The sequence below is a fragment of the Cavia porcellus genome, unplaced genomic scaffold (assembly GCF_034190915.1).
Source record: "Cavia porcellus strain 051 isolate PalLab524CR breed Dunkin Hartley unplaced genomic scaffold, mCavPor4.1 scaffold_32, whole genome shotgun sequence".
NCBI classification, from domain to species: Eukaryota; Metazoa; Chordata; class Mammalia; order Rodentia; family Caviidae; genus Cavia; species Cavia porcellus.
This window is the reverse complement of record NW_026947515.1, coordinates 40,783,553-40,801,669: the sequence shown is the minus strand read 5'-3', so window position 1 is coordinate 40,801,669 and position 18,117 is coordinate 40,783,553. Positions and strand designations below refer to the sequence as shown.

Below are 18,117 nucleotides of genomic sequence, written 5' to 3'. Positions count from 1 at the left end.
AGTCCTTTCCACCCCTCTGGCTTCACTTCTTACTCCTGAACTCTGCAGCACCCTGATCTCCACCCATCTGGAGCTACCTTCATTGGCCAGTTACACAAGAGCTGTGCTCGGTCCTCTGTCTCCCCCGCTCCCAGCCCCTACCCCTCCCAGGATGATACCCCTGTTTAGTCTCTGCCTGGTCAGTCACTAGTAACTCCCAGAGACTCACTGTGTTACACCCTGTTCCCGCTCTGGAATTGAGCACATTAGCACAGTTCTGGGCACACAAATGAACCCACAAGTTGACTGGGTCAATAATTTAATCTATATAAGCTTCCTATGATTGTTTTTACTAATGAAAATAAAACAAATAGCTTGAAGATTATTTTTGGTGCTTTCTTAAATGATTCCTAGTTTCATCTAGTCTTACTTCAAAATGTGCCATTAGGTAATAATAATTCTCTAGTGGCCAGTAAAAAGTGCTCTTGATTACTGGCCACTAGAGAAATGCAAATTAAAGCCACCACAGGTTACCATTACACACTGCTAGGATAGCAAGGTATTGGTGAGGATGTTGGAGAAATGGAATCTTCAGAGATTGCTGCAGGAATGCCCAATGGTATAGCCACTGTGACAGATAGCTTAGCAGTTCCTTAGAAAGTAAAGCTCAGTGTATGTTTCAGAAATCCCCTTCTAGGAATCTACCCAAGAAAAATAAATTCACTTATTTGCAGTATTTGTTTATGACAGCAACATTAATAACAATAAAAAAAACCAGCCCAAATGTCCATCATCAGGGAGTAGACATGGTGCAGTATTTCCATGGGACAGAAATTATTTTCAGTAATACAAAGGAACAAAGTACCAGTCCTGATACACAATAGATGAACTTTGAAAACATTTTACTAAGTGAAAAGCACCAGATACTTAATTATTCAGCTTATATGAAATGTCCAGGAAAAGCAAATAGACAACCAGCAGATCAGTGGCTGCCTGGAGATGTGGATAGAAGCAATGATCTATTGCCAATAGAGGGAGAGAAATATTCGAAAACTGCATGGAGGTGATGGCCGTGCAACTCTATTTTTACTAAAGATCACTGAATTGCACATTTGTCGAGAGTGAACTTCAAGGCATGTAAATGATACCTCGATCAAGCTGTTAAAATGCATAATTGGTCTGTTTAATACTTAGGAAAGAAGTACACAGACTCTCCACTCACAAACTATGCAGACTGATAGGTCTCTGGAATTGTTCTGCTTCTGAATCTGATGTCTCAGGCTGACCAGTGGCCAAGCTAATGCCTTTTTGCCAGATGGTAAAACTGGGCCTCTACTGACTTCAAAGAGCCTAGAACCAAAATGGTTTTGAAAGGACTTGAAGAATATGTCTTCCTTAATTCAGTGTACAATTTCCTGATCTGCTTTAGCCTTAGAAAGTGAAGCCCAGGAAGGCAAGCTGCCTACCTAAGCAGGGAGGAGAGTTGCATAGAATTATTATTTCATCTTAAGTTGTTTTTTTTTTTTTTTTTACACCATGGAATATGCTGATGCAGCTGATCTGGGAGATTGGAGTTGTGTTTAAATTTAACCCTCTATTATCCAGCCCTAATTGCTGGTTCATTTCCCTTGTAGACCACATGACACTGACCATCACACAGGCCATGATGTGAGGTCAGGTGAGTTAAAGTTAAGGTGCAAAGCTGGGTTTTATCTCTTGTCTCCTGAATAGCATTACTAGTTGGTCATTCTAGTCCTTTCAAATATTCTCAGAGCCTTATGTGCACCCTCCTGACCTCTGAATTCCTGGCTTCAGATTGGCCTCTATGTCTTCGGCTTCTCCCAGGCTCATTTTTTTTTCTAGAACTGTCCAGAGCTACCACAGCTCTGTATCCTCAGGTCCAGAGACTCAGGTACAGAGTCTCAACCCCAGATGACCCATTTTCCAGCTTCCCCCTCACCCCACCTGTTCTGGAGCTGGCTGCTCTACACAGGCCTCTTCTCTCAGAAGCTGCAAGGACTCTTGAAGAACTTAGAAGTCTAGAAGGAAAAGGTGTCCCCAAAATAGACTTCTCATAGAACAGTTTGAGAATCCTTAGAAAGAAATCTTTGGAACTGAGTACCAATTTCATTTAGAGCAATCACCGAGTTTCTGGTTATCTCCAGAGGTACTTGGGTGGTTGATTTCAAAATATTACTATTGTCCCCCATAATAATAGAATTCAAGACCTAGAAGGGGTTTCTGAAGTAAACTAATCCAACGTCCTTGTTTTACAGACTGGTGAATCGAGGTTCAGGGAGAAAAATGGGGTTGACTAATGAGTTCTGATTACCAAGGTAGGACAAATGCGGTTTTAATTTAGGCCAGTGGAGAAGCAGAAAGGACAGAAAGCTGCAGGAGAGTTTGCCAAGGTGCTTGAGCTGATGAGCCAACAGCAGCATATGCGGGTACATCTGACACATCTCTGATCCAGGGGGCCCTCGGTAGCCTTGGTAAAGCGCCATCTTTTGAAAGACTCAGCCAGATCTTCAATCTGCTCCTGCTTCCTAGAGTAGGTTGCTAGATTGAACCATGGTGCATTAAAGAGGCAAGAACTTGGGGTCAAGGAGAATGACTTCAAATCTTGTCTCCATTGTGTGGCATCTGTGAGACTTGACCCAATCACTAAAATGTTTTGTGCCTTTCTTTTAAAGGTATTGGAGTCTGACTATGGTTTAACTGTAGTCTGTTGCTCTAACTTGCATGTGTTGAAGCTCAGTCCCCAATGTGGCGATGTTGGAACCATAAAGAGACAAGACCTAATGGAAGAGACCTAACCCAGGATGTGCCCTGGAGAGGGGTTAACGTTGGTCTCCTGAAGAGTGAGTTCTCACAGAAATGGAAAGACTAGCCCTACCTTGTTATCCCCCCTTTCACACATTCCTGCCATCACGATACCATCTTCCATGAAGTCATCAGAGACGGAACAGATGAGGCTACCCAATCTTGGACTTTAAGCCCTTCAAACTATGAGCTAAGTATTTACCGTAAGTATTTACCAGCCTCAAATATTTTGTTACAATGGAAAGTGAATTAATATAAGTCGTCCCTTAGTATGAGGGAGTTTAGATAAATTTGCAGTTTCAAAAACAATAGCAGTTGTAAAAATTGGCACGAAATCCTTTGATGAGGGATCTCGACTTATTCATTGAAAAATGGATCAATTTAGTTTGGCTCTGGTGGAAACACAACTTTAGGACTGGAACAGGCTCAAAAGTGAGCCTTTGATTTATCCCTGCCACACTCTCCCCTTATTAAATAAATCCTTTAGGTACGACTGTAGCTTTCTTCCTCTGGAAAGGCACGGCATGTACTCCAGAAGGCAGCCCCTTCCTTCTATGACAGGTCAGCTCCAATTGTTTGAAAGACCTTCTTAAAACTGAGTTCAAAGTACTATAGTGCTGTTTTCTTTGGGTAAATGACTTCTACAGCTTCGGTCTTATCTGTCCCACCGGGCTCTTAAATGAGTAAGATGAGACAAGAGATTTGAAGGTAACGTGAAAATGGAAAGTTGACCCACCTCAAGATATTATATTGAGATAATGCATAAGCCAAAATGTATCTTTTATCTCTGTTTTATAGTTCTCTAAATTGCAGATGCTATCAGTGCTGTATTTTGATTTCAACTATTATTAGCCTGGTGCAGTTGCAAAAATGTATACTGGATAATATTAGAGTAGATGAACTCATAGTTGGCTTGTATTATTTGTCTACACTGTGTAAAAAAATACCACACATTTTGTGGCTTAAAAACATCTCTTGGTTATGCTGTATAAGTGAGAAGTCCCGGTGAGTTTACTGCTTAGGGTCTCAAGGCCAGAATCAAGGTGTCAGCTGAACTGGACTGGTTCCCAGTCTATGGTGCTGTTGGGAAGTGGTAGAACCTTTACAGGATGGTTGAGTGGGAAAAATTGTGTCACTGGGGTTGCATGTTTCTATACCAGTCTCTTTTAATCTTTGCCTCCTGGCCACCATTAAAGTGAACATGTAGTTTTCACACGAACTCCTGCAGTGATGTACTGGGCTTCCACAGGCCCAAAGCAACAGAACCAAGTGAACATAAACCCAAACCTCTTAAACCATGAAATAAAATAAACCTTTCTTCTTTGCATTTAATTTTCTTAGGAATTTTGTCACAGCAATGAAAAATAGACTCGCCATATAATAAAACAATCATGGAAATGAAATCACCATGGCCATTTTTAACCTACACTCAGAGAAGAGATTTCACAAGAGTGAGAATAACCAGGAATCACTTTTAGAATTCTGCTGATTACCTGGTTCAAAGATCATAACTGGAGAGAGAAAGACATGATGCAAAAAATATCTACCTGGATGAGATAGATCTCTAGGAGCATGCCCAGGACTTTGCTATATCCTGATGCTTACTATCTCTATTGATAACTTGAATCAAGAAATAACTGATTAGATAGAAGATAGACCAAATTTCTGAATAGTTTTAACCATTAAAATGATAGGCATGGCACAGTGCAATCCAGTTTAAGGGAGACAAATGCAAGGCGATCTTATAATGGCACACAAAGAAGAAGAAAATATGGTTAGATAGAAGTTGACATGAAAAAGACCCAGAAATTTTAATAGTTTCCAAGCTTTACCGAAGAAACAGCATTATTAGAAGAGAAATATCCTCAGTATCAAGGCTGAGCAAATTTGTTTACTTCGTAACATTATAATATTTGACTGTTTAAAAAGTTCACCTTTAATGTAAATGCCCTCAACTCCAAGATCTAGTCTAAATATTATTTGGTTTTAAGATTGTTCACCATCCAGTACTTATATTTTTCTTTGCTTACACTAGATTGTTTCTATCTCAAAGTATAATGGGAAGAACTGAGAAAAATGATCCAAATTTTCCATGTATGATATTTATAGCAAAACTAACAGTATGTCTAGTAACAACTTGAGTGGTTATGGGAGTGCTTTGTTAATTCTAATCTCAAAGAGGATTAGAAATTTAAGAACTGACATAGAAAAATCAAGACAATCAAGAGCAAAATTCTATGAATTCGTATTATAAGGAAGTAAGTAGCCAGTATAGAAGAAAACAAATTTGTTCTCATACATAGGGGAATAAAAATTAAATATGTCATTAAGTCAGGCAAGTATTTCTTAGATAATAGCAAAGAGCTATAAAATAAAACAATAAATTGGACCTTATTAAAACTCAAAACTTTTGCACATCAAAAGTTATCATTAAAAAAATTAAAAGCAGAATGATAGACTAGGGTACACTGTTTGCAAACATGTATGCAATATATCCAGAGCATGCAAAGAATTCTTAGAGCCCAGTAATAGGCAGATAAACCATCAAACGACAGCCAACACATATGAGTGAATATTTCACTGAGGAAGAGATAGGAATGGCTAAGGAGCACATGAAAAATTTCTCAACATCATTTGTCACTAGGAAAATGCCAAATGACACTTAGATGTGATTCATCACGCCCTCCAAAATTGCAATGATTAGGAAGACTAACAATAATAAATTTTGCCCAGGATACAGGGAAATAGGAACCTTCATGTATTATGAATGTAATAGGATTCAGCCACTTTGGAAAAACAGTGTGGTAGTTTCTCAAACAGTTAAACATAGAAGTATACAACACCCAACCATCTCCATCCAAGAGAAACAAAAACATATCCACACGAAAGCTTGCACAAAAGTATTCATAGCAATACTGTTTAGAATGGCCCATCTACAGATAACCCAACCAGATAACCCAACCCAACCCAACCAGGCACAAGTGTGCACTGACACCCAGTGTGCTATGTTCGTGTCTGTTCAGGCTCAACCCGTGTTTACACCCCAGAGCTGGGTATATTGCAGCCAGCTGGGCTCATTGTGCGGGTATGTGAGAGGGTTTCTTCTCTGTTCATGTTGTTTTGGATTTGGCTTTTAACACTTGTATAGTTAAAACTGTTTTGATTAAAATGTTTTAATTCATTTTGCTTAGCAGTAAAAATATTTCCCAAGGAATCTAAAAGAAAATAAAATAGAGACTAATATTAGGTTTATCTAGAAAGGACAAGGGACTCTCTAAGCATAAAAGTAATTTAAAAAACAGGAAAATGAGTAATCATAGTAAGAATTCACTTACTAACAGCCAATCTAACAGTCAGTGAACACATCTTTCTGAAGTCTGTGAGTGGTTAAGGGTAACCACATCCAAATGAGACACAACGTTCGTGAAACTAATAAAATCTTGGACAGTAATAATTATGTTGTTTAACGTGTTGTAAAGTCAATGTTTATAAACTACCAGGAAGAGGAGGAAAACATTATGTTTCAAGAAAAATTGTAAATACGTATCATCTAATGATCTTGCTTCTAAGACTCCATCCTGAGGAAATAATACTGAATTTGGTCAAAATTTACACACAAGTTCCTGCAGCTTTATTTTTAACAATAAAAACTTAGACCTAACAAATACCCCATAAAATAATCATTACATGATTTTATGGGATACTTGTAAATAGACTGTAATTCAGCACCTGAAGTGTTTTAGGGAACAATTTAGATAATACACACTCTATTAAGTAAAACACTATGACTTTTTAATACAGTATACAATCTCACTTTCATTCTTCAAAACCTACACGTAGAAAGAAACAGACTAAATTTAACAATTTTAATCAAATGATTTTTTAAAATTTTTATAGATAACTAAATGTTTCCAAATTCCTCCAACAAAAATATCAGAAGAAATTTTAAAAGTACACAGCTTTTGCTACACATGTCCTTGTCCAACGACTGTCACCTTTCAAAGACTGTAGCATCCATTATATCTCCCCAACTTGCAGCCATTCCTGAGAAATTAAGAGGTACTCAAGATACACAAGACGTTGATTAGAACAGTACTTAACACAGCACAGGACAGAAGGAGGCATTTGCGTGTGAAGGGGAGAGAAGAGGGGAGGAGATCACCCAAAGGCTAAGAAATGACTTGTGAGCACTGTTTTTGTTCACCCTGAAAAAACATTTCCGTTTAGTTATTCTGAGTTACTGTTGTACCCGAGTCCTGCGACAATGGCTGAGCCACTCTGCTTACTTAGACATTCAAGTCCCATTCGGGCTGTGCAAAATTCCAAAGGCACAGCATAGTCAGCTGGATGTACTGTACTACGGGTGTGCTTTTTAATGAATGTGCAAAGGTTGTACGGATCAATTGTCCATTTGATTAATTCTTCTGGCAGAAGAGAATTAAATGTACTTATGCTGCCTACCAGTAAAGGTTGAATGCTCTTTAAAATGTGATTTTTCTATATGGAGGCCAATTTTCTTCTTTTTCCCCTGAGGAAAACATTTCTTGAGATAATAATAGAAGTCTATGAGAAAATGGAATTTACCATATAAATATTCAACTACATATACTACTTTGTCAGAGGTGCATCTAATGAACAAAACAAGGTCAAGGTCTACACAGTATCCACTATTATGTGCAGCAAATCTTCCTTTAAATTGTTATTTGCATCAGTTCACAGAAGAAGAAATAAATCCCCATTTTAGAAATAATTCATTATCAAGACATTAACTTTTCCCTCTAAAAGGCATCCAGCATGACCACAGTAGAGACCTTTTCTATCCAAAAGCAGTAATTATCTTTCTCTACTCTTACGCAGGTGTGAGAACCTAAAGATATAAGTGTCTTGTACATTTTTTAACTTGGAATAATAATATCTGATAAGTCAGTGGAAAAAAGAAATATTCTGCATGCTCTATGGAGGGAAAGTACAGATCCAGAGGCTCAGAAATTATTGAGCTGCATTTGTTTTGAAAGTATATCGTGACAGCATGTTAGGGATACACATAGTGCTGGGTCCTGAGAGCAGAAAGCAAATCTAAGCCAACACCACTGTGGAACACACAATATACAGTGAGAGACACATGCTATTCAAATTGCTCAAAAATATCACGGCTTCATTATTTCACTGTATGTGATATAAATTCCCAAACCACTAGCTCATATACCACAGCAGATAGAAAAACTCATTGTGAAAAGAAATATCGTACCAGATTCCTGCCCCATTAATGATAGCTTTCTTGCTAAGAATCTTGAGCACAAAGATGCTTGAGAAGATCCAGTCTGAGTGAAGCTGAAGTGAAAAACATTCCCTTCAATCCACGTGGGAGAAGCATCTTCGTTAACTGGGCCCAAGTAAAACCCAAGTAACATTTTTAAGATTCCAGATTCCCAGAGTTACTGTTATCTTTATCATCCCAGCTTCAAGAGATGTTAAGACAAGAGCCAAGACACAGGCAGAGTCCGGAGTAGACCTCTCCTTTGAGTCAATTTCCCCTTCTTAATTCTAGTTCTACAATTGGGGTCTTCAGTATAACCATCATAAACTCATTTGTGCTGGTAATCTTGCACACAAGTACAACAGAGATCCCTGGTCACAGTTAGGAACGCAGCCACCTAGCAAGCGATCAAACAAGCATGTGAGGTCAATTCAGATGTCAGGGATCATATAAGCAGAGAGTTTTGCCAAGATATTTTCTGTGTGCTTGTATGTAGGGTGGGGAGGTTGCTTGTTAGGAAAAGTCAGGGATGCCTCTCAGAACTAAGAAGAGTGAGGAGACCCTGTGGGCTCAGTGGGCTACATGGGACATTCCAAGCAGAAGGTGCCCTGAGTTGGAGGATTCGAGGTTGGGATGAACTTCCAGGGATCAAAAGACAGAAAGGAGATATGGGGGGGGGGCATCAGTTAATAGGAATCACCAGGCATTACGAGGAGTTCAGACTTTAGGCTCAGTACAGTGGGAGGTCATTGGAGGCAATGAATGAGATGACCTGTGTAGGGTTCCATTAAAGAAGAGAGATTCAAGAATACAGGGAAATGATTTGAGGGACACTCCATGTGGAAGAAGGTTTTCAGATTGGGAAGAAAACAAATCAAAGAAATGAAGAACATGGAATCAGATGAAACATCTTTATTTACAGAATATGTGGGAATTTTCAAGTCATCTGGATTCCTCATGTTCCATTCACGGTTACAACTGAACTAATTTGGAAGCACTAACGTGTTTAGAAATGTACTTGGGGCATTGACTAAAGCCAAGTGATATCACTTACAACAGGAGAGAGAAAAGTGGACAGAATCTATTTGGCCACTTATGAGAACGTCTTCAATATCTACAAGTCCCTTTTTTGGCAAGCTGGAAATTCTGATACATCACTTGTTTTGGAGAAAAAGAGATTGAAAGCTCAGTGACATTGTGACAAAAGGGTGCAAATTCCCAGAAGACTTTAAAGAAATCTCAGCAGAATTGAAATATCTTCCTTATGACATGATTGCCTTGCCTTCTCTCTCCTTGCCTCTGCCCTGCCATCAGATAAATCAACAGAAAGTAGAGTTTTCATTGTTTTTGTCCTCTTATGAAAAATTTTCAGTAGTTTATCACTCCTTGCTGGGAAGACTGTATCATTCACACTCGGTAGTCTGACTCTTTGCTGACTCCCAAAGTCTAGACTCTATTTTCTTCTCCTAGGAAAATGGATATTGTGTTCTCCTATTTCCATGAATTTTCCCTCAATATTCCATTTTCCAGGGATGCTTATCAGTAGTTTTTTAACTTTCGGCAATCTACTTTAACAATTATCAGATGTCATAGTTCTTCTTAACAGGAAACAGTGACAGGAAATGAACAGATGTCTGCAGAATTTTGTGGACACTCTAGTAGTAATTTTACAGGCTCCCCCTAGAACTTAACGCATCCTTCAAGGTCAAGATCACACACTCTTTGTTTGCAGAGAGTCCTCCTTCATATTATAAAGTTATAGCCTTTATTTTTTTCTATGGCCTTGTATTTTTCTGCCCTGTGCTACTGAAATTATATTCATATATATATTATATTATTTCCTTCACTAAAATTGAAGTTTAAGAGCATGAAATAGTTTAGTCACCTTAATATTCCCAATGATTAGTTCAGTGTCTGGCATAATTTACCCATGCATGAATTAATATGAGTGATAAATATTTCTCTAAACAAACTCTAAGTTCCTTAATAGTTGGCACTGTGTTGCTTATTTCTTTGTATTCTTAGCATCAGAGGTACTAAATAAAAGTGCCAGTTGATTGACACTTTTGATAAGAAAATAATATAAGATAATAATACTAGTTACTGAACATTATTATATGATAAACTTTATAAGAGTATTACTGTCTCATTCTTACATAAATCTTGTAAGAGTGAGTTACTACCTCCATTTCACAGGTGAGAAAACCAAATATTAGTTCACGTTTTTCATGGTTAAACAGCTGGTATACATCAGAGCTTGTGTTATAAGCTAGGTTTATATAACTTCCTACTAACTACAAAAAAAGCCATGGATTATTGGTTTGCTTGGGGCTTGTTCCAAGAAAGATTCGGACCTATACTCTTCCATCTATATTTTTCATATGATGTGTTTAGCTGTGTGAGCAAATAGCAGGTGATAATAACCTTGACCCTAGGCAGTCACTAGATACCTGAGTCAGAGAACAGTTCGGCCATCGGCGGCTGACAGCAGTGCTCACCTGTCAGTCAAAGGTGTGATCACCAGGCGGGGTGTGTTCCCCAAGTACTCATAGGAATATAGAAACTGGGCATCACAGATGTTAGCAAAGCAGTGTTTGGCCTCATCATCCCAACGGTGACGCAGCTGGGACAGCCAGAGGAAAGCCTGGGCATTGTCCACCTACAGAAAGAGTGGCAGAGCAGATAGATGAACCATGGTGTTCACCAAGTAGGACATGGCCTCCTGGCTACAGCACAGCTAAATCTCTAGATGGCTTTGGGATTGCCTGCCACCAAGACAGCAGTGTACCATGACTACTGTGGCTTAAAAAGCACAAGTTGCTCTTATTCTTGAGATTCTTGACTTATAATGGGGTTTGTCCATCAACCCACTGTGAGTTGAAGATATTTTAATTTGCAAATGAATGTAATACAGTTAACCCTACAGAATACCATAGCTCAGCCTATCCTACTTTAAACTTTTTCAGGACATAAACAATTGGGCAAAATCATTAGCATAAAGTGTTGAATAGCTCATGTAATTCATTGAATACTATACTAAAAGTACAGTTGCTACTGAATACATGACCCATTTTACATCATTGTAAGCAAAAAATAAAATTACAAGTCAAGTCGTCATAAGTCAAGGACGATTTGTTGGAAGTTTTAAAAGCAGACTCCCCCCCTAGCTGCCATGCACATTTCAGGGTCCCGCGCTTTGGCCATCTTAACTACTCCCACAGGGTAGCTGCTCACAAGAAGAAACAGCGCTGGATATTTAGGACTCACCTTTTGAGCAATCATCTTGGCCACCACATCTCGGGCGTGCACATCAATGGTGCATATGGTCATGATCTTTTGGCGGTCTCCCTTGGAGAGCTGGCCAATCAACATGGTGATGAGGGTTTTGAGCTGGGCCACTTGCTTCTTATAGTAGTCCTTCATGGCATTCTCATAACCTTCCTCCAGCCTGGCAAATGCGATGCCCACCTCCGTTGTCCACCAGATCTGAGTGCAGGTCAGGGCCACCTATGACATGAAGAGCTGCTTAGTAAGATGTTCCCAGGGCTGTTCCTAACCTCACCCTGATCACACAGCAAGGGCTCAGGTTATAATCATACGGGTGGTACAAGCCCCTACCCTCTCTCTTCTGCCAGCATTGACTTAGGGAAACAAACACATGCTTGGAAACACTGGAGATTTGAAATAATCTCTACACAATTAGGAAAAGCACTTTTTGATCCCGAAAAATATATTGCTTGGTTGAGGACAAGGAAAGACTGAGTCTAACTAATGCCACTGGCTTCTAGAAATGACCACATGGGTCACTCAGATTCCAGGAGCAGCCTTTTCCTCCACTTGGAAGGGTAACATGTTGACCAAGCATCTCGATGACCTCCAGCCTGTGCTCCATTCTTCCGGATTCTTGTGTGGATCCAGTATTATCATTTAATGGGCTCGTGCTGATCACCTATGGCCCATTTTTGCTTTTCTATCATACTATCACTATATCAATTTTTTAAAACTTGTAATTTTTTTAAAAAAAATTTATTTTAAAGAGATTAAGACAAAAGAGGACAGAACGAAGCAAATCAGAACAGAACAATGTAAGCAATACAGCACTTCACCACAAGACAACTGGATATTAACAGTAGCTACCATAATGTCTCTTTTTTTGAGATAGTTGAGCATACCTTCACACACAAGAGTATCAAACATAACAAAATAGTATAAAACCATTCAGGAGAATGAAAGTATTACAGGGCATTCAGAACCAAATAACAGGAAACGAACAATGGCTACTATATTATCTCATTGTCCATAAAAAATTTGTTTATACTATCATACATATTAAAATCCAATAAGATATAATATGATAGACCCAATGGGAACAGAAGAACAAAAGCATGGTAGGACTTCAAAGCAAGGTGATATTAATCAGCAATGGTTACTATAATGTCGTGTTTTCTTCAAAATAGCTGTTCATACCATTACAGATAATAAAACCAAACAAACCAGAATAAAACCATTCCAACTAGTGAATGAAAACATTATAAGGCTTCAAAGCAATGTAATGAGGACCCATGATTACCATAAAAGCTTATGTACTCTTACCATAAAACCTGTAATTTTAAAATGATTACTTTTGAAGGTCAAGAGTGAATAATACCAAAATTCAGTGTCGTCAGTATGACTTGCATTTTACAGAGATTAAAAATGAATAGGAAAAAAGGTGTTTAAACCAATATTTCTTTTCTTTGCTGAGAAATTTTATATGGAAAATTCATAATTTTGATAATTCATGAATTTAGAGAAGTCTCATCTGTAGTTGTACTTGGTTTGGGAGATATTCTGGAAAGTTTCTACTACAATGGCCAAAGGTAACAAACACATTTTCTTGCCTCAAAGTTTCAGTGGAGGAATCCTCATGAGAATCATTCCTTTTGTGAGAGAGACTCCGATGGACAGTGCCTCACCAAGGTTATCCAAGGACATGCTTCATCCCCTTTATTTTAATCTCATAGAAGTTTTCAGCATGTTTAACCTGTTAGCATCAACTTCCTTTTTTAGTTTCTAAGATTGTCTGCCTCTCGTTTTCCTTCTGTCCCAAAAGACTGTTTTTCATTCTGCTTTACTGGCCCTTCTTGCCAGCTCAGGGTCTCAATAACGCTCCAAGACCTGTGCTTCACTCCCCACGCACTCTACATACTTCCTAAAGATAATTTTTTTGAGACAGGATCTCACTATATAGTTCAGGCTGGGCTTGAAGTCACTATGTATCCCAGGCTGGCCTCGAACTCACAGGGATCTTCTTGCTTCAGCCTCCTAAGTGCTGAGACTACAGCTATGCACTATCATTCCTGGTACCAAAGGCAAGCTTACCTACTCATATGGATGCAAACAATTATTAGTAGATTTCTGCTACCCTCAGATACACCAGCCCTATGGTAGTATGGTAGGTATCACCTAAGCAAAGCAAGAGGGTTATATTGGTACCAGAATCATCTAGAAAATTCCCATCAGATTTGCCTTCTGTCTTATGATCTGCCTGAGAAAGCTATAAAAATTCAAATATATCTTGGAACCAAGTCTATAATAACTGCATTGCAGTTTCTACTGCAGAATCCATCTGTTGCCATCTACACCCTCCTCTCTTACCTTTGCTTCATTCATTCCCAATTATTCTTAGCTCATCAAACAAATCATGGCTCTCTTGCTTCTGAGACTTTGCCCAAACTTTCCCCCACTTAGGCTAATCTCCTCCATGTTTACTTTGATAATTTCTACTTTATATCTCAGTTTCAATTTCCTATCTTCAGAGAGGTGGTCCCAGATCCCACAAGGTAGCTACACGCTCCCAGAGAACATGCGCTCCCTGAACCTCCTCTATAATAACGCAGTCATATTTGTGACTGAGGTTCACACGAGCCTGTGGCATGCAGCAGGGAAGATTACATCACTTTGCTTCTCCCTGGGGTCTCCTGTACTCAACATTAATCCATTTTCTTCCTATTGGAGCTAAAGAGAGTAAGTAGATCACCCTTAATTTTGCACTGTAACAGTTGAATTAGGTCATGGCTATTAACCTTCCTGGTCTATAGTCTGATCATTCATAGATGTCTGAGATTCCGACCCTTCCTGATTGATTCTGATATCACAATATCAGAAGGCTGGAACAGGTCTCAGAGGAAGAAGTGGACCCATGATGACCCAGTTAGTGGAGTACCTGAGCTGGATAGTCAAAGAGCCACTGCTCCCTTGGCTTCTCCTCATAGGTGGTCACTCCTTCTGTCATCTCATGTCTCACAGTGGCCTTCATGTGAGCAAGCACATTATTCAGCCATGTCTCTACCTGAAAGAGAAGTTCTGGGTTAGACATCATGAACTTAAGAAACTCTGACTAATACCACACATTCCCCATCCCCACCCCCATCTAAGAAAGAGAAGTAAATGGAACTCTGGCCCAGTATACAATGGAAATGGCTACCGAAAGACGTTTGGGTTGTGTAACCTCTGATGGTGATGAGTGGGAATGAGGCTGATGTACCCATTAGGAGTACCCAGGACAGGGTAGCCAGATGGGGGTAGACGCTGGTACCCAGGTTCACTATGATCAGAACCACATTTTTTCAGATTGGTTCTCATGAATGTGTTCATACTATGTATTGATATGTGGACTACAATTGTATTTTCCAACTAATTGCTTGCTGGGACTACAAAACGAACACATTTTGAATTAAACTCCAAGGATACCTTTCATCCCAACTAACTAAGAAACTTGGATTATTTTCCAGTAAGGGAATGGATTTCCAAGATACATGTGGATAAAGTTGGAGATTTGTAAGTGATCTTTTTTCTAGGTATTAATCTTTGCTAGATTAGCACCCCCAGAAACAATGCTTTGATGGGTCATTTAGGAGAACACAGCTGGACTTTTACTTAGCAATGATAAAGGATAGGAAGGAGAATTGACAGAATAGTCCCATGGTTTCTGTGCCTTGAATTGGACATGGGAGATTTGGCAGTGTACAAGTAGTTCCTAGTGGCAGTTGGTACAATTACATAGGGAGGGGGAATCTCAGGAAGTGGCTGATTTCAAAGGACATTTACTTTGGAGAAGGTTTCAATGGTCCAGATTCTCCTAAAGGATGCTATTGGGATTACCTTATTAATGTCTCCCGGGGAAGCTAATTATTTTTAAATCCCTTTTCCTGTTGACTCGGGGGGATTATTTATGTGCATTTTATTTCTCACAGCACAGGTCTTTGGTTAAAGAGCAGATATATACGTTGACATGTGTCCTTTCCAGACAATAGAAGGACACTGGAGGCTATTCTAGTGTCAGTTCTAGCCTAGGGAAGCTGGCATTCCTGGGGGACAGATAGCAACTTTGGTTCCCTAAAGCTGATGCTGGCCATATTTGAGTGCAGATAAGGGAGAGAGAGGGAAGAAGGGAAGAAGAGAGGGATAGAGAAAGACAGAGACAGACACAGAGAGAGAGAGACTGAGATTGGCATGTTACCTGCCCACTGCAGTCGCAGGGTTCACTGAAGGCCACATACTCTTCTTCTTTGCTATACATGCCAAGACTTATCTTGGTTGGGCTATCACTGGCATCCAGCTGGAACTGCAACTTGGCCATATTGTCAAATAGTTTGGAAAGGTGACGTTGTACCTATGAAGGAAATCCATACCAGACGATGGGAGAATGTGTCCAGCAAGTTGCTATTAGAGTGGTTTAGGTGTATACTCTGTGATATCCCTTGTGACAAAGCCATGAGTATTAATCACTTATAAGGAAGTTTGTGGGCATGATGATGATGTGAAGATTGGGTAGCAGTGGCCAAAGGAATACTAATAAAAAGATTAGTGGGAATAATGCACTAGCCACAAACTTACAGAACCATAGTCTTCTGACTAATTTCTACTTGCTTTGCTATAGGTAACACTGGATTAGAGTAAAATGATGTTTAATTCATTGATTGTGTTCCTCATACACACTAACATCCAAAGGAGATGAGCAGATGGTGGGATGGAGGGTCAAGGACACAGTGATGATGGTGGCCTGTGGAAGAAGACACCCCCGTTTTGGAACTGTTTTATTTCTGCCTTTGATACTGCGGCTCAAGCCCAGGACCTCTGCACTAAGCTACATCCTCAGACTTTTTTGTATTTGTCTTGAGACAAGGTCTTGCAAAGTTATTAAGCTGTCGAGGCAACCCTTAAATTTGATGTCCTTGAACTTCAGACTCCAACAGTGTTGGGACTACAGGTGTGGGATACTACACTTGGCTTTCAAAAGCTCTTCAGTGCAACAGAAAAATACCAGGAGGGTCCAAAGCAAAGAGAAGCATGTTCACACCAAGCAGAAAGTATGATCAATCAGGATACTCCCAGAATGCTTCACAGTGAGGGCTACATCAGTACTGATGGAAAGAATCAGAGAAAGCTACATTACAGTCCTAACATGAAGAAGATAGAAAAATTTTCTAAAGAAGATCTTCTTCTAAAGAAAAATCAGTAAATCGAAAGTAGCTCTCCAGGTGAAATTTGAACGTATGCAAGGGCTATTAGGCTGCTGGTACCCTGAGATGTAATGCAAAATTTAGAACACTCTTTAGCTTATAAGCCAAGAAAAAAAGCCTAAGATAATAAAACAGATGTCACCACATTGATTGGGGCAAATACCTTGATAGATGGACCTTTATTTTTTCTTTTTTTAAATTAAATTTTACTTTTTTAACAAGTACATTTATTAGAAAAGAAGAGAGTTATGAAATATCCTACATCTTTCCTTAAGAAATTAAAAATAGGAGATAGAATAAAACAAAAAACAAACAGAAGTAAATAATAAAGCTCAGAAAACACAATCTCATCAAAAAGCCAGTATCATCTTTCACAAAGATTAACATTTTGATTCTTACATTTCTGTACAAATACAAAAGACTCAGAGTTGTCTAAACAACTCTTATAAAGGAACAAAATTAGAGCTCCAATCCTTCCCAGTCCCATGACTTATCACAGTTATATCAAGCATGACAAAACGGCATTGATATCAAGATAGACAAACCACCAAGGTCCCAATATGAAGCCCCAAAATAGATACTCACATAATAGACAATTGATTTCTGGCATAGATGCAAAAGCATCTTTGGGGAAAGTATTGTATCTTCAATAAGCATACTGGAACAATTGGATATCCACATGCTAAAAGCCCAAACCTCATAGCACATCAAAGATTTCATAAGACATCCCAAAGTCAACTCAAAAATTCTGACCTTTCTTTATTGAAGAACAAACAATGGATTAAAATAACAACAGCAAAGATGAAACTTGTGGAAATATCCTGACACTTCAAACGAGGAAAGACAGGACTAGAGAAGTAAAAAAAAAAACCAATATATCTTTTTAAAAATCTCTTATAAAAGAAATAATTTTGAAAAATGTCAGCTTGCTTTGGTTTCACTTAAAGAAATATTATGAACTCTATAAAAATACAAAGTGCAGAATGAATTGGTAGGTAAATAAAAAAGTAACACTGGTAATACTTTATGTGAATATTAACAAAGCTAAAGACTATATAGGTCATTGATAAACTGAACTGACAAAAATTAAATCTGGTGGACAAACATGAGAACCATTGAAGAATGCCAAGAAGCAAGAGTAAAGGATTAGTAGCATTTTCCAAGAAAAGGCAAAAAAAAAAAAAAAGAATGTATTTATGAAAATATCATAACCTAAAACAAAAATTATCCAGATAATTGGAGTGAAAATATTAATTAAAAACATATTGGGAGAAAACTCATCATACATTGGGAAAATTAGCAAAATAAATCAAGTATCTAAAAGAAAAAATACATTCTTGAAAATTTAATTTCAGTGTGGATTTTTATAGAGAACCAGACCAAAATAATTGAAGCTGCTTAGAAAGCTGTCTTTAAAAGGAAGGCAGACTGGATGGCTGATTTGTAACAATGAAGAGCAGAGCAATTTTTGGAGGGATTGAAAGGAATTTGCTGTGACTTGTGACTTTGAAGCCTAACTATTCAGTCACGCACACGAAACTACATAGAGTTACA

The 18,117-nt window shown here is 38.6% G+C and overlaps 1 protein-coding gene across 2 annotated transcripts in view; it reads right to left on the bottom strand.

The window, feature by feature from the left end:
- Positions 1-18,117, bottom strand: part of Dnah9 (dynein axonemal heavy chain 9) — a 365,933-nt gene that overhangs the window by 238,685 nt on the left and 109,131 nt on the right. For both annotated transcript variants that reach the window (XM_063242417.1, XM_063242418.1), the window contains exons 23-26: positions 15,561-15,713; positions 14,265-14,390; positions 11,327-11,566; positions 10,558-10,718 (exon numbers count right to left, since the gene is read on the bottom strand). In XM_063242417.1, coding sequence (XP_063098487.1) covers positions 10,558-10,718; positions 11,327-11,566; positions 14,265-14,390; positions 15,561-15,713 — 680 coding nt within the window. The remainder of the gene's footprint in view (positions 1-10,557; positions 10,719-11,326; positions 11,567-14,264; positions 14,391-15,560; positions 15,714-18,117) is intronic.